At 46.7% G+C, this 15,931-nt stretch overlaps 1 protein-coding gene across 2 annotated transcripts; it reads right to left on the bottom strand.

Moving 5' to 3' along the window:
* Nucleotides 1–842: 842 nt before the first annotated feature.
* Zdhhc23 (zinc finger DHHC-type palmitoyltransferase 23) lies at nt 843–15,768 on the bottom strand. Of its 2 annotated transcripts, none has more exons than XM_055625168.1 (5): nt 15,722–15,768; nt 14,974–15,242; nt 9,732–10,442; nt 7,818–7,874; nt 843–5,774 (listed from the first exon to the last, which is right to left on the bottom strand). In XM_055625168.1, the coding sequence occupies exons 2-5, from the start codon at nt 15,114–15,116 to the stop codon at nt 5,507–5,509; spliced, it is 1,179 nt and encodes a 392-aa protein (XP_055481143.1). In that variant the 5' UTR covers nt 15,117–15,242; nt 15,722–15,768; the 3' UTR covers nt 843–5,506. The 2 variants fall into 2 exon arrangements, with proteins under 2 accessions (XP_055481143.1, XP_055481142.1); XM_055625167.1 differs by having other exon boundaries at nt 7,818–7,985.
* Between the last annotated feature and the right edge of the window lie 163 nt (nt 15,769–15,931).

The raw sequence follows: 15,931 nt of genomic DNA on the forward strand, positions 1-15,931 counted from the left end.
TCTGCTAGGAATTTTTTCCATTATAAAACATATCTTTATTGTGACAAAGTCAAATAGTCCACGAATGCACACAGTAAGATGAGAAAGAGCCTGGTAGCCCAGAACTTCTGAATTGGTGAAATACAGCTGAGTGCATGTGCTTGATCCAGCACAGCTCTTAAGCTGCCCGGGCTGCACCCTGTGCAAAGTGGCTCTGGCCCTTTTCTCATGAAAGACGTGCAGTGAGGGGCTGAAGACAACAAAATGCCAGAACCAAAAGAAACTACAGCCCCACACACACACATTTTTCGTTAATATCATATGACTGTCACCTAAAAACACAAGTGTTTTGAAGACCAATGGCCACAAGAAAGATGGGACTAAATTTATATTTAATCTCACTCAGTTTAAACTACAGTTTATACTTAATTATTGCTCACTTATGAAATATTGGAAATTAACACACACACAAAAAAACATCAAAACCACACACAAATGTTAATGCCAAGCCTAGAGATAAGGGTGAATTCCTTAAGTTAACATGTCCTAAGTCAGTCATATAAAATTTGTTTTCTCTCTTAAACTTTATCTTTGCTTCATCCCAAACATACAGAAATTGCTTCATTGGGACACATTTTTATGTTGACTAGGCCACCTAGGCAAACTCTTGATGGGCCATGACCTGAAACATCACTAACTAGCGCCTGAGTAAACAGTACCTGACCTACAAAACCAGGGAGGAAAAGACGGAGATGAGTTTAGGGTCAGCATGGGATGGGGGCCAGCTAGTCAGGAGGCCCCAGAACTTACAACACAGGGTTTCCTTCAGGGAAAACACTTTCAGGACACACCACAAATCGCTGTTTCCGTAGAAGAAAGCACTTTTATTTTCCTTTAAACAATGTCTCACGGGACACAAACGGCAGTAGTTTGTAAAACCTCCATTTGAAAGTCCTTGTCTGAGTCTGAGGTGGTAAGATACAGGTACAAAAAGGGTGCAGTGTCCACCCCTCGGCCTCCAGCTTGGCTTGAGGAATCCCACTTCATGTTGTTGGGTCATCCATATTAAACATTGAACTTACTATTAAACTCATTCCTGGGTTTCACTTAGTCGAACATCAGACCCAGAAATTAGATCAAAAAAAAAGGACCCAAAGACCTAGCCAACCATCTAATCACCTAGACCCTGGCATTATGCATGATCTCGCCGCTCTTATATAGCATCTTGTCAGTAGCTTTGCCTGAAGAAACTCAAAATTTCATTTGTATCATTAGAACAGACTAATTGGCTTTAAAGCTTTGCCTTCTAAATAATAAACTTTTAAAGGTGAAAAGTGCCACCAGGAGGGCTCCAGGACTGAAGAATCCCAAGCACCACGTGGAGAGAGTCATGTGCTGTGCTTGCCATCCAGCTGGATGTTCCTGCAGCGAAACACTTAAGCCAGGTCAGGTGCAGATGGCCGCCCACGGAATCAGGACTCCGTTTGGCCACTTCTTCAGAACGGGTACATGAATCTCAGCAAACACAAGAACAAACCGAGTTTCATTTGGTGTTCAGTGTAGTTAGCGTAGTTTTCATTCTTGCCCACTTGCCAACTGCTGAGCAAACCATGCTCCAAGCAGGCACCTCCAGCTCAAGTCACGTGCACTGCTTGTCTGAGAAGACTCCTTTTCGAGAGGCAGGGTACCAAAATATGGCTAATGGGAAGTGACGTCACAGGAACCCACTTCGCTAGTTTAAAGAGATGCGTGAGTATACAAAGCATTACTTTGAAGCTCTATGGTCAAAGCTGTGAATCTACAGCTTTTTGCTTCTGTCAGTTGAGCTCTATGATAAAAAGCTGATGTCCTACCCAAAGGAAGTCTGTCAGGCAGATATCGGTATTACACAGACTCTTACTGGCATTGTGTTTTTCTGGCAGTGGAAGGTTCTAGTATACAAAGTTTTCTCTTGTTAAAAATGTTAGAAGTACCAAGGACTATTGCATAAGAGAAAGTTTACAGCAGTCTTCCTTCTAGGCAGATGGTACAGTGGATGACAGCGCATTCACCAAAGGAAAACGCCACTTGCAGAGCAGAGATTTGCAATATCCTAGCAACTTTGTGGCTGAGGAGACAGACAGCACTGTCCCCAGAACACATTTAAGGCTTCATTTTCGCGGCGTCGGAGCAGCCTGCCGATGAGGCAGTGAGGGTGACCTACACAGTACTTTGCAAGTTGCTAAGAAATGCTTCTACTAGTGAAGGGACTTCTCCTTTCCTCCAGGCTTGACCCTTAATGTTTCTCCCTTGACTCCTTCAAAAGCAGGACCGGCCCTCTTTGGTGGGAATGTACATAATGGTGTGGTAGTAACGTCAGGACCAGGACAGGGTGGATTCAGGAAGCTCAGAAGGAGGACAGCGAAAGAGGACTTGCTTATCTGGAATCCATGTGGGAGCACTTGCTCCCACAGTCAAGGGGCTGCTGGCTTACCTATGGATGTTTGGGACAGCCCACTTGCAAAGACCTTGCCCTGTTAAAGACTCCAGTTAAATCTCTTATTGTCTGGAGGATACCAAGGCCTATAATAAAATCCCACAATCAAGTTCCTAAGAAGGCTCAAAAGTCTAGGAATATATGCTAGAGATATCCTAGGGCCTACAGGAGGCTGCTGTGGACAGCCCTGGATTGCTGCCGCCTAGAAACACACTTCCAAAACTGAGTGCACGTTTCCTATTTCCCTTCTGTGAAGCAGCAAGGCAAGGCGAATTTAAGGTCTCAAAAATTATCTTTGATCTTTGGGATCCCAGAAACAGTACATGTGTAAAAAGCAAACACTTTAAGGAGTTTTCCTCATATGAATCTCCCATCTCAGTGGCAGAAAGATGGTCCATTCTGCAGAAATCTACAATCTTCCCTAAGCTTCAGTTCTGAGACACAAATGAACAATTTAGATCCGGGGAAGAGCTAGAAAGCAGTATTCTGTACAGTGTTGGAAAGTGCATGTACCCTGTTTTTCACTCCTAGTGAGATACTTGTGTGTAAGGAAGGGTGAATGAGAAGGCTTGAAAGATCCACAAAGCAAGGATCTTCTTACAGTTTTGAGCTTCCTTCTGCAAACCACCAAAATTCTCCATATACTTCAGCTGTGGGGCTGAAGAGATGACTCTGCAATTAGCACAGCTGCTCTTCTAGGACCTGAGATCAGTTCTCAGTCCCCATGTCAGCTGGCTCATGGCTGCCTGTAACCCCAGGTGAGCTCTTCTGGACATGGACACACACACACACCATTCACAGACACATATACAGCATTCACATACACACACACACACACATCATCCACCCAGACACACACACAACACACACCATTCATATACACATACCATTCACACACCAATTCATATATACACACTACACACAACACACACACACCATTCACACAGACACACATAAATAAAAATAAAATCTAAAAAGAAAGGAAACTTAGGCTGCTTAATTCCAGTGAACCACAAAGCCAACAGGGAGTCCCCATGCATGTGCGGGGAACTGAGTGTCCTCAACCACATGCCCCTTAAGTAGTGAGCTCTGAGAAAGACGGTGGTTTCCTCATTCTCCCAGTGACGCGTCTTGGTGCAGTGTTCACCTTCACATCACAAATGCATTGCTGCTGAAGATGTGTCAGGTGCAAGCGCTGACTATAGACTTTCTGTAAACTCGCACAGCTGTTCAGAGATGGCTACATACCTTGCATTCAAGAGACATAAAAACTACTAATTTCTGCCCACATATGCTGTCTTTGACATTACTACCATCTCCTTTACCTAAAACCCACACAGAGAGAAATTAGTTGTATCCAGCCAACTTTCATTCCAAATGAATGCTCGAGCCTGGGCCAGAGACAGGCATCACCATAGAAACTGCAGCCAGCGAGCATCCCCAGGCTCGCTCTCTGGCTTACCCCAGTAGAATATGGAGTCTATTATTCATTAAACAATAGATCTCTGGGGAAGCAAGGACAGAGCTGGATAAACATGGCACCTGTCTTTGGTGGAGCCCTGGTTAACAGCACGTCTAAGGGTGGCGCCTGTCATGAAGAGCAGGACAACTGCAAGCAGCAGGGGCATTTCCTCTCAGTGAGTACATGCAGGCACAGAGCGGCAGACACCAGCAGCAAACACGACACACTCTTTCCCCTCTGTGAAGCTACAAGGCCAAGGTAAATGTAAGGCCTCACAAAGTATCTTTGATCTTTGGGATCCAAGAAACAGTGCGTGTGTAAAAGCTAAAGACTTCCGGAGGGAGTTTTCCTCATAGGAATCGCCATCTCGGCGGCAGAAAGATGGCCCATTCTACAGAAAGCTACACTCTTCCCTAAGCTTCAGTTCTGAGACACAAAAAGGAACAATTTAGCTCCTGGGAAGAGCTAGAAAGCAGCATTCTGTTCAGTGTTGGAAAGTATGTTACCCTGTTTTTCTCTCCTAGTGAGATACTGCTGTGTAGGGAGGGTGAATGAGCAGCAATGTGGATGGGGAAGCTGTCACCCTGCAGAGTTCGTGCCAGACTCATGGTCCCATTTAGTGCTGTAAACCTACAGCACTAGACATACACAAACAATAAAAAAAAAAAAAAACCAAGCCCTTGGTATTAATCAGCCAGGAAAAAGGGAAAATGTTCTCACAGGGCAGCCTCCTCTCCTTCCAGCCACTGTCATCAATATGCCAGTGCCTCGCCAGGTAGAGCGTGGAAGGAGGGGGAATATTGTTAGAATTATATAAATCTAAAGTGATACATTAACACATACACATTTGTCACCTAAATTTCGGCCCACTACACACTGCACAGATAGCAGTTGTCATTTTCCTCAGCTGTCCTTCTCAAGACGAGCTGGCCAGCATTGTTCAACTCTTGTCCTCTCCAACCTGTGAGAACAAGCTCTAACACTTAAAAAGAATTTCCACGACTGTACAGACTGATTGTCTTAATAGTATTGGCTTCAACATTTTGATCTACAAGCAGTTTACTTCAGCCATAGGGATTTCCTAATAATACTGATACCCCTGAGGGCTTGAGTTGGACAGGAGTGCTTTCTACACCCCTCCTCAGGTCGTCCTCGTGGCTGCTCCAGAGGTAGCCGGGCAGAAGCCCCCACACAGAAGAACCTGAGACTTGGGAAAAGTGACTCTACCGAGGGGTCATATGGCTGTTAAGAACTGAAAGGACTAGGAACTATCCTGGTTCTAACTAACTTCCTCATACAAATAAATGGGCGGAAACGCCTTCTGGGTGTGGTGAGTAATCCACACCCTCTTTGCAGCTTCCAGTTTCTGAGTCAACAAGGCGACACTAAAGAAATGGCTCTGCTCTAACTGCTTCATTATTAAAAATCCCTTAAGAAAGCAGAAGGAAAATGACCCTTTCTTCAGTCCTCTCTCCAAACCTGAGCATAGCCCTACGGAACCTCTGAGAAGCGGGCAATGAAGATGAGTCCTGCATGGCCGTGTGATATGCTGGCAGAGGAGCGGCCCTCAGAGCTGCTCGGAAGGCACTTCAGACAATGTCCTCAGCCAGGCTGTGGACAGTGTGTGTGCCCAGGGTGGAGAACTGGAGCCAGTTGCGCAGGAAGCCCCTGTTGTACTGGCCTGTGTCCACGATGAGCCCACAGAGGAGCCGGCGCCCGGTCTTCTGGCGAAGGGCCTGCTGCACTTCCCTCTCCGTCACGTTGTAGCTGATGTTTATTAGCTGGATGAGGAAGATGTAGGCCATGCCCGCTGTGATGATCACAGAGTACCACACACAGGTGAAGGACAGAGCCGAGCTGCGGAGAAAGGGGCCTTTCTGAACATTTTTGTACTCGATAGTAAGAACTTGAGAATCCTCTCCAGACCCCAACTAAAAGATCTCAGCTTCCTCAGAATGACAAGGCCCAATTAGACTTTTTAATTCTCCTTTGGACTGCTGGTACATATTTTTCTAGCATGTTACTTAGCAGGATCTTCTCTTACACTTCACAGACATCAGGGTATTCAGCACGTGTCTGTTGAATGAAGGAGCAAGTCCTAGGTTGCATCTAACTCAGGAGGAAGCAGAGTCCGAGAAAGCATTGTTGGTGTCCTCTAGGAAGCTGGAGATGGAAATCGAGAAACAGGGCTATCTAGTGCTGCCTAGCACTCAGAGGACAACTCTCAACATCAACAGCCCTTTATGCATGAAGGAGCCAGGCTAGAGCAACAGTTCAATAGGTCTTCCAGGAGACCCAAGGGCAGTTCCCAGCACCATACTGAGTTAGCACATAACCACCTGCAGCTCCAGCTCCCGGGATAAGATGCTCCCTTCCGGCCTCTGTGAGTGGCCACACATACTTGGCATACATTCAATCCATGTAATTAAATTAAAATTAAAGAAAAAATCTATAGGAACCTAACATTTCAAACCACACAGGGCAGGAATACATCTTTCAGGCTCATTTATAAACTGTGGGGAGCGGCTGCCTGTTAGAATAATCAAAGATCAGGCTATGCTCATTCAGACACACACACACACACACATACACACACATACACACAAGTGAAGAATTAGCTGGAAAGAAACACACAGAGACTCTTCATCTGTAAAGGTAAACAGGACCTCGCAGATGACAATCCAGAACTTCACCATAAAGCGGAGGCGACAGGAAGCACTGCATGGAGTGAGGTGAGAAATAACAGAAGGACTAGTCGAGTCAACCCACCCAAGCACACAGGGCATTTTGCATTACAACATTTTTTCAGCTTCATGTTGGCCAAGAATTTTACAGTGAATGTCTACAGGTCGCCACAAGAAGGCTAATAATCCTAAATCTAAAGTATCTGTGATGCCCAGATGCAGGGTGGCGAGCTCTGCCACAGACTAAGAAGAACTAACACCACACAGGGACCCTTGATAGCAAACGCAGAGGCTCTGAGAACAAGGAATGAGAAGAAAGAGGAGAAACGAACCAGAGGCCAGGGAGCACACTAAGGGAAGGAACACAAAGTACAGGCAGGATGCTCCGCTGGTGGGCAGGGCCAGGAGTAAAAACAGTACCCTTGGTGCACGGGGGCAGGAGCGGCAAGCGCACTCTTGGTGTGTAAGGGGGTAGGACCAGCAGGAACACCCCTGGCCTGTAGGGATGGGAGTGGCGTGAACACCCTCCCTGTGTGGGGGTAGCAGCAGCAAGAGCACCCTGGTGTGTGTGGTTGGGAGTGGCAAGATCAACACAGAAGAATCCCACTAAGACCACTGCGTGGAGATTTGTACAGCTTATAAATGGGTTCTCACCTAATGAGACCTCCGGAATTTTGACCTAGATAACACAGTAATCAGGAGTGGTGAATTAAAAAAAAAAAAAATTAGAGCAAACCTTGAGAGGTTAGAGAGAAAAGAAAGGTTACAAAGATAGAAACACTTCTCAAAAAGAAAAAGAAAAACTATGCTGCGACCTCAGGCACAAAGAACCCTCTGGGCTGCGTGGTGGAGTCCCTGACAAAGCCAAGGCCTGCTTGTTTGTTTTTTGAGACAGGGTCTCTGTATGTAGTCCTTGATGTCTTGGAATTTGATCTGTACAACAGGCTGGCCTTGAACTCAGAGAGATCCACCTACCCCTGTACCCCAAGTGCTAGGATTAAAGGCGTGTACCATCAATGATGCTGCTGACATTACCCGAGAAATACTCCTAGAACCACTGCAATGTTTTATCAGCAATTTTGGGGATGCCCACCATCCCCAAAGCCTATCCTATGCTTTGACTGAGAACTGCTAACACAGGAGCAAATAACCACCTGTCTGGCAACATCTATTACTTCCTGGTTGACCCTCTTGGACAGATGGCATTGCTACCTACCTGTAATGAGCATAAACTCCGGGACAGTAGAAGAGGGCTGTGAAGAGGCTTCTGTCCCTACAAATGGTGTTCAAGGTCAGCGATATCCCGTACACCGAAGTGAGCAGGAAGACCAAAAGGGCAAGTATAAATGCTTGATGGTTTGATTCTCCAACGCAGCTATTTATCCTCAAAACAGCAGAAGGGGCGGGGAAACAGACACATTTGAAAATGTCTCGTGTGACTCACGATATACAAGAAAGCCTTTAAGTTACGGGCAGTAGGAACTTCGGTTATGAAACAGTCATTTTAGTATTCAGTTTTAGGGAAACAAGCAGAACCATTATCATGTTGTCTGAAGCCAGGACTAGCACAAAAGCAGAACCCAGCTAACAGATCTATCTACCTATACATACAGCCCGTGCACATATAAACATATAATGCATATGCATTGTGGGGTTTTTATGCATGCTGACGATTGAGCCTGGTTAATCGTACATGTAAGGCAAACACTACCACTGGGCTACACCCGCAGCCCCTGTTCCTAAATATTAATAAGTGATGTCTATTATCCAGGTATGAGGAAAGCTGAAATTAAGCAGTTATGAAAACTTTAAAAAGTTCAGTCAGAAATACTTTCCCAAAATTTGAAAATGTGTTTAGTATATAAGAGATCAATGAAAAGATCTAAAACAGTTAATACTATAGAAAACAAGATATTATGAAGTGGGTCAGGGAAACAATGGTCCTGTGTCATGGCCTCTGTGAGGGCAAGGCACACAGGCCACCTCTTCTGCACATGCATCCTAGAATGCTCGGTGGCCTGTTTCCTGTGGGACAAACTGTCAGACTCTGAAAATGGGCATTTGGAAATAACAGGACACCCTCCTGAACACAATGGGGATAAATTACAAAGACAAGTGCATGTCATAAAAAAATAAAAATAAAAACTACCTTATACCTAAAGATAAGTCCCTAGGGCTGTCCCCATCCTAGGGCCATGCACTTTAGGGATATTTGAATACCCTCCAGGCATTTCCTACATTCTCACTCTCTTCCTCTTTTGTTCAGACCTAAAGTGTACTCCATCAGCCAGAACCACCCTGAGAGCAATAAAATTGCAAACCTGCTGCCTACAGCATTCAAAGCTGAGTGCTAACACTACCCCCAGCTCAGCGATACTTGGTGGAGTTTAATATGCTGCACTTCATATTATGGGCCTTACGTGATTTTGTCACTAGCCAGCCAGAAGATACGAAACAAAGCCAGTCTCCTGGCAGATAACCAATACCGGGATATCTGATAGGTCCTGGACTCCACAACAGTGAGTGGAAGTCCCTTGATGCATAAAGTGATTAAGGTTATAAAGCAATATATCCTCAGAATTCTCCGTCCAAGAGTAACAGAGAAAAAGACCTGTACTGATTGTGTGTGTGCATGCGTGTGTATGTGTGAGTGTTGTGTGTATATAGGTGAGCATGCGATGTGGAAACAGAAGTTGCTGTTGGTGTATGTCCTCGTCGATCATTCCCCGCCTTATTTTCTATTCAGGGTCCTCACTGAACCAGCAAATTGCTAATTCAGCTAGATGGGATGGCCGTGTTGAGGGGAGAATGGAGGTCCTCTTGCTTGCACAGCAAACATTTTATCAACCAAGTCGTCTCCACAGTTCCTAATATTTTTTGTTAAATCAATCAGAGGAAAATTGGAAGGAAAAAAAACCAACTCCTTACATGTTTCTGCTAATCTTCAGGAAATGACTGAAGGCACTAAATCTGTGAGCCTCAAAAACCTGATGACTAAGTGGGAACATCCTCACAGCCTACAAATATCTACAAGGTGTAAAACTGGGAAAGAGATGTTTTAGGGCAGCACAAAGGAAGATCAAATATGGGTAGGACATGAATTCTGACCTTCCAGATTTTTCCAACATACCAGACACAATGATGATCCATTCTCCTTACACAGATACCACATATCCGGCAATGCCATGCCCGGGCGGGTCGTACCAGCTGGCACTTGGCACACCAGTCTTCCTTGACTTTGGCAGGGCTGTCGAGGCCCACCCTGGAGGAGCCCTTACTATCATCCTTCGGTGTGCGGTTGTTGAGGCTCCCCGAGGCATCTGTCGCAGAGAATCCTTTGGTCTTTTCCTGCCCTTTCTGAATTGGGCATTCGATTGGGCTGTTGCTTGGGGATTTGTCATTGCGTGCTGGGTTGATGAGGTAGCCTGGATTCTTCTTGGCTCGGTACAAGGCTAAGAGTATCAGAACTAAACCGCCGGTGAGAAGAGCCAGCTGGGTGGGCCCCACGTGCCCTTTGGGGACCACTTCCCGCAGGAACACGAAGTACATGTAGCCCAGGGAGAACAGTCCAAGGCTCAGGAAGAAGAGCGTCTGCTCTTTCCTTCTGTGCGTGAGGTAGTAGTACCAAAGCGCCAGCATGGGGAGGGAGGTCAGAACCGCCGCCCCCAGCAGGAAGTGCCAGGAAGCCACGTGAAGGAAAACTGGCAAAAGCACGAGTGGAGGGACGATGCTAATATTAACTTTTCTGGCTCCTCTGAGCCAAGGGATTCGGAGGCGATCAGAAATGGTGTCTGTGAGTCTCTCGCAAGTCTCTGGGCGCACTGACTCACAGCTGAGCCATCTATTGAGAGAGAACAGAAGAGTGTGCTTCACATGGATTTGGTGAGTTAAAAACTACAGGACCCTGGGTGTCAAACAGCACCACAAACGAGAAGACACCACAAGCAACATCTCATTCCCTCAGTCCTAAACACAAGCTTTTTAGATTCAGGTATCATTTTTTTAAAATAAGAAGATGTTTATAAATGTTAACTATCAGCATTCTTTCTTGAATACACAGGTATAAACACATATTCCTTACAAATGTCTAGACCTGAGTAGTGTACACTCAAACGAATTTTTTAAAATATTGACAGTGAGAATTCAAAAGGTATTAAGTAAGTGGCAAGGGTATTCTAAGGAACTCTTAAGCTCAGGAGACAGACAGCAAATGGGCTTAGTGAGAAGGTGTGGTCTGTACTTAACCTTGATGGTCAGCTAGCAAAGAAAGAAGGGGCTGTTTCAGCATAGAGAAATGGATGCAATTCAAAGCCTGTCCTGGGCCCTGGGAATGAACTAGGCTGTCCTAGACAGGAGTCTGCATAAGCAAGAATGAAGAACAAACTAAAGTAAGTCCAGTGACTGAACAGAACAGTCTGCTGACTTTGCACGGTTAGGCATGCTGCTATTTGAGTGTTCCAATTTTAAAACCAGATCCTCAACACATGAGTATTAAGAGATGAGGCTGCTGGACATGGTGGCACATACCTTCATTCACAGTTCATGAGTGCCTGAGGCAAGAGGATTACTGAGCCGAGGAATTCATGGCCAGAGTGAACAATACAGTGAGACCTTCAGAAGGCTGGTCTTGTAAGAGGTGATCTGATCACATACGACGGAAGAGTCCTCACAAATAGGATTAGAACCTTTATAGAAGAGGCCAAAGGAGCCTACTGATTTTTTTCACCACATGCAGATGCAGCAAGAAAACACCAATTATGAGACAGGTGGTTGAACTGTGTTCATGTCCCAGTGTTTTTTTAGAAGGTAGGCCTGAAGATCAAGGGGACTGAATAATGATAGAAGAAATCTCTAATCAAAGTGTTCAGGTGCTTCTCAGCTTCTCTCGAACTCTAAGCTCAAATGAAAGTAAAGAAATGAAGGGGCTGGGAAGATGGCTTGGTGGGCAAAGTGCTCGCTGTATAACTTGAGGACTTGAGGATTGAGTTCCTACCAGTCACGTAAAAAGGCAGGTGCAGGGACACGCCTTTGTAACCCCAGAACTACAGAGGGGGCACTGGATCCCCAGAGCTCACTGGCCAGCCAGCCAACCCAGTCAGTGAGCTCCAGAGTCAGTGCAGAAACCCTGACTTGAAAATTAAGGTAGGGATCTCTTATGTAAGTCATCTGACACACCTCTGTCCTACACACAAATACACATACAAACAAGAAAAATGATGATGGTGATGATGACAACTTTAGGGGCTAGAACGATGGCTCAGTTAGCCAAGTCCTTGTTGTGACAGCAAGAACACTGAGTTTGGATCCCCAGCACCCATGTGTAAATCTGGACATGGGGCTAGCAAAAGGACTCGGTAGATAAAGATGCTTGCCACCATGCTGATGGCCTGAATTCAATCCTCAGGGTCCACAGGATAGGAGAGAACCAACTTTGGCAGGTTTTCCTCTGGCCTCCATGTGAAACCATGGAACACGCATATATACACAGGCACATACATAATAAAAATAGAGTGGCCTGGGAGAATGAGCTCGCAATCCTAGTGCTAGAAAGGGAGGCTGCTGGAGTTGCGGGGGGGGGGAGGACAAAACAACTCCTGGAGCTTGCTTGTCAGCCAGTCTGGCCAACTGAGGATCTGTAGGTTCAGTGAGAGGTACTATTTCAGAGCGTAAAACAGAAAAACAATTCAGAAAGACATCTGATGCCAGCCACTGTCCACTGGGAGCATGCACGTGCACATACACATACATAACACACATACAGTGGCTTTAAAGACAAAATACATATCAAAGGGGGAACATAACTTGACAATCTGGAAGTTACTGGCCTTCTTAGCCCGTCTACACAGAAACAACCATGACAGCCTGCATGTGAGAGACCATCATGAGATCAATACGGTACACATCAAGACAATGGGAAGATGACCCTAAAGCCATTGAACCTGGGGTTGTGCTCCCATCCTAAGCCTAGAATGTTTGGACCTTAATGGCAGCATAATTCCATGAAAAAAATGGCTCAGAATACCCATGAAACCTCAGGGCTCACTGCCGAGAACCACAGCAAGTCCTGTTCCCTATACGGGTGCAGCGTCTCACAGAAACCCTGGGTGTGGTTCCTGTAAAGCCAGCTACAATGTAGGCTGCAGGGATCTCTACTCCCAAGGGCATCAGTAGACAGCTTGGGTGGCGTCATACGTTCCCACAGAATACAGAATACAAGCGCTGTGGGGACTCTGCTGTATCCATGTAGATGTCAACGAATGTCCCGGAGAACACCAAGGCTGAGGCCACAGAGCCCTCACTAGGGCACTGTCGTGTGCCCATACACAGGTATGGGATCACTGCAGAGACCCTCATGAGGCAGTGCCTAGTAAAACCGTGGGGGAGGAACGGCCAAGACCCCAAATAATGGCCCAGGGAGCACACGACTTCTGACCCATGAAAGCTGCAGCGTGAGCCACACCCTCAGAAGCCCAACTTCTAGCTCAGCATGTCCGGAAGGTAGGATATCAAAAGGTGTCTTTAAGGCTTAAATCAGAATAGTCACTTGCCCCATGGGGATGAGACCTGTCGTTACTTTTTTCTTTCCCATTTCTCATTTCTGCCATGGGGATGTCCTTTTACAAGTACACAGTCTGTTGTTTATTTCTTCCCTAGTTTTTATTACTTTATGCATGTGAGTGTTTTGCCGACATGTATGTACGTGCGTTACTTGGAGGGGCCAGAGGTACATTCATAAGGCCAAAATATTTGTGGCCAAAGTTTATGTAGTGCAAACCTAACTGTCAATGCAATCTTACTCCGAGGTAGGGCTTTTAGGAAGTGTGAGGTTAACAGGGTACCATCCACATAAAAGAAGACCACGGAAGGCAGGGCATTCGGCCCTTCTGCCACGTGGGGATGTAGCAAGAAGATGCTCTCCATGAGGAAGAGGGTTCACATTAGATCCTAAATCTGCCAGCACTCTGCCTGGATTTCTCCGCCTCCAAAACCACAGGAAGTCCACTTCTATCACTTGTAATTTACCCATTCTGGAGGATTTTGTTGCAGCAGCCTACAAGAACTAAGACAGACAGGAAAGAAAAGGTAGTGCAGACAGTTTTTTGTTGTTGTTGTTGTTGTTTTGGTTTGTTTTTTGTTTTGTTTTGGTTTGGTTTGGGTTTTTTTTTTTTTTTTTTTTGGGGGGGGTTTTTTGGGGTGGGTCAAACCTTAAAGTGAGTGGAGGATGATCACCTAGAGTCACAGAGCAGCAGGGGCAGTGGAAACAGGGAAGCCTGTCTCCAGGAAAAAAGGTAGAGGTAGAGGAGAGAACTCATGGGGCACCCCAAGCCTCAAGGGTTGGGAGAGGGGAAGAGTGAGCAGAGTTAATGGAAAAGCCACAGTCCTGAGTGACAGCCATTATGGAAACAGCATCCTTTCTCCACTCATTAGGGCGAAGTGCTCCATTTTCTCAGTATGGATTTTAGACTAAGTCCAAAGAAGCTATATTTAAAGCTACCTATTTGGAAAAAAAAAAAAAAGACTGTAGAAAAAGACAAGGAACAATTACAAAGAGGTTAAGGGCTTTAAGAGTCGAGCCTGACAGGAAACTGCAGTGGTCCCCATGCAAAGCTTTTTCTGGGCTGGATGAACAATCTACAGTTACAGTGACTTTGTAACCAGAAGGGACAGTTTCTGGGAAGAGCTTGTCTCCAACATCTTGTCTTCCTCTCACATTATGCTTTCCATAAGTAGACATTTGAAAATATATATATTTAGAAAAATGGCTAAAGCCAACTTACTGCTGCTTGATACAAAATGTTTTCCACTGAGGCTAAGAACTTTTGGCAGTTTTGTTCACAGAGATAGTGGTGAGAGCAAAGGCCAAAGATAAGACAGTATTAGAATTGGGGCAGTCTTGTTGCTCACACAGAAACAGCCCCTCTCTGTGGAGGTGTGCGGCCTCTCCCCAGAAACATAGGGTTAACCAAGAGCAGAAGAACCATCTTTCAGCCTCCAAAGCTCCATGTGACCAGATGAAAACGAGCCCTTAAGTGGACTCTGCTATGATCACTGAGAATATAAGAACTTTCTGGAATGTTCATTTAAACTTGCAGTTTGGCCAGACTTGTGTTCAATCCATTTAATTCGCCTACTCTCCCTTTTCCTGCATGTTCTCTCTATCACCATCTTTTAAAACAAAAGCTGTTCAAGTCCTCACGAACATAATGGCTGTGGGCTGCTACCTATCTCATTTTCATAAAATCCTCACACCTGACATCAAAAACAATTCTCTATTTTTAGATCCTCTGGGATAGCAAGAGCAAATTCTAGCATTCTGAAAGAATATATGGTACGTCTTGTAGAACCAGCGGGGTCAGCATCTGTAGCCATACCTGTCACAGCCTTCATCGAGGTCCTGACAATCACACAAACAAGCAGCCACATGGTTCTTTTCCCCATTTCGATCTATGTACTCGCAACAGCAAAGGGGCTCCAATTCGGGTTCTTCGGTTTTCTTTTTTTTTACTGGCTTCATACTGCCCTTTAGTGTAAAGATGTGCGCCTGTCACCATAAGGCATAAGAAGCTCTCAGAAGGTAAAGGCGGCAAGAACTCAACTCACATCCTGTAAACACATCCTCGCTTCTGATTAACGCCAACGCCTGAGCAATAAAAAAATAAAAAATAAAAAATAAAAAATTAAAAGAAAGGGGGGAAGGGTCCTGTTGTCAGCAGGCTTTTTCTGGCTCCACATGGCCTGACAGGGGGGCTCCTTGACTCCTGTGGCTCCGAGCATCCGCACCTCCCCTTCCCAGCCAGGCAATCAACATCTGGGTACCAGGCGTTCCCATGGCGACAGCCGACCACGCGGCCCGGGACAGCAGAGCTAGGGCGGCCCAGTTCACCTGCCGGTGCCGGCTTGGGGAAGGGCCGGGCAGTCCCCACCCCAAGGCTGCGCGCCGTGGAAACTCGCCCTGGCAGGTGCAGGCAGCGACGCCCCGGACGCTGCAACCACCCTACCCGCCCGGGGATGCCAGGAGCCACCCCCCCCCCAGCCCGCAGGGCGCCGTCCAGCCTACCCCGAGCCCGGCGCTCCGCGGGCGTGGGCGGGCCTGGAGAATGACCTTGGCGGGGAAGTTACCTGCCCTCCGACGGAGGCGGGGACCGGGGAGGAGGACCGGCTCCTCTGGGCGCGGCTGCGTCTCGGACCCCGCAGCGCGGGCTCGGGCGTGCCGGGCGGAGTCGCCCACCTGTGAGCACCGCCGGTGAGCGCGCCCGCCGCGCCAGCCCGGTCGCCCCCGGCCGCCGCTCCGCGGGTCGGCGCGCGCTTCCGGGTGCCCCGCCCCCGGCG

Source organism: Psammomys obesus, unplaced genomic scaffold, assembly GCF_907164565.1.
Source record: "Psammomys obesus unplaced genomic scaffold, mPsaObe1.curated_primary_1811, whole genome shotgun sequence".
Lineage (NCBI taxonomy): Eukaryota > Metazoa > Chordata > Mammalia > Rodentia > Muridae > Psammomys > Psammomys obesus.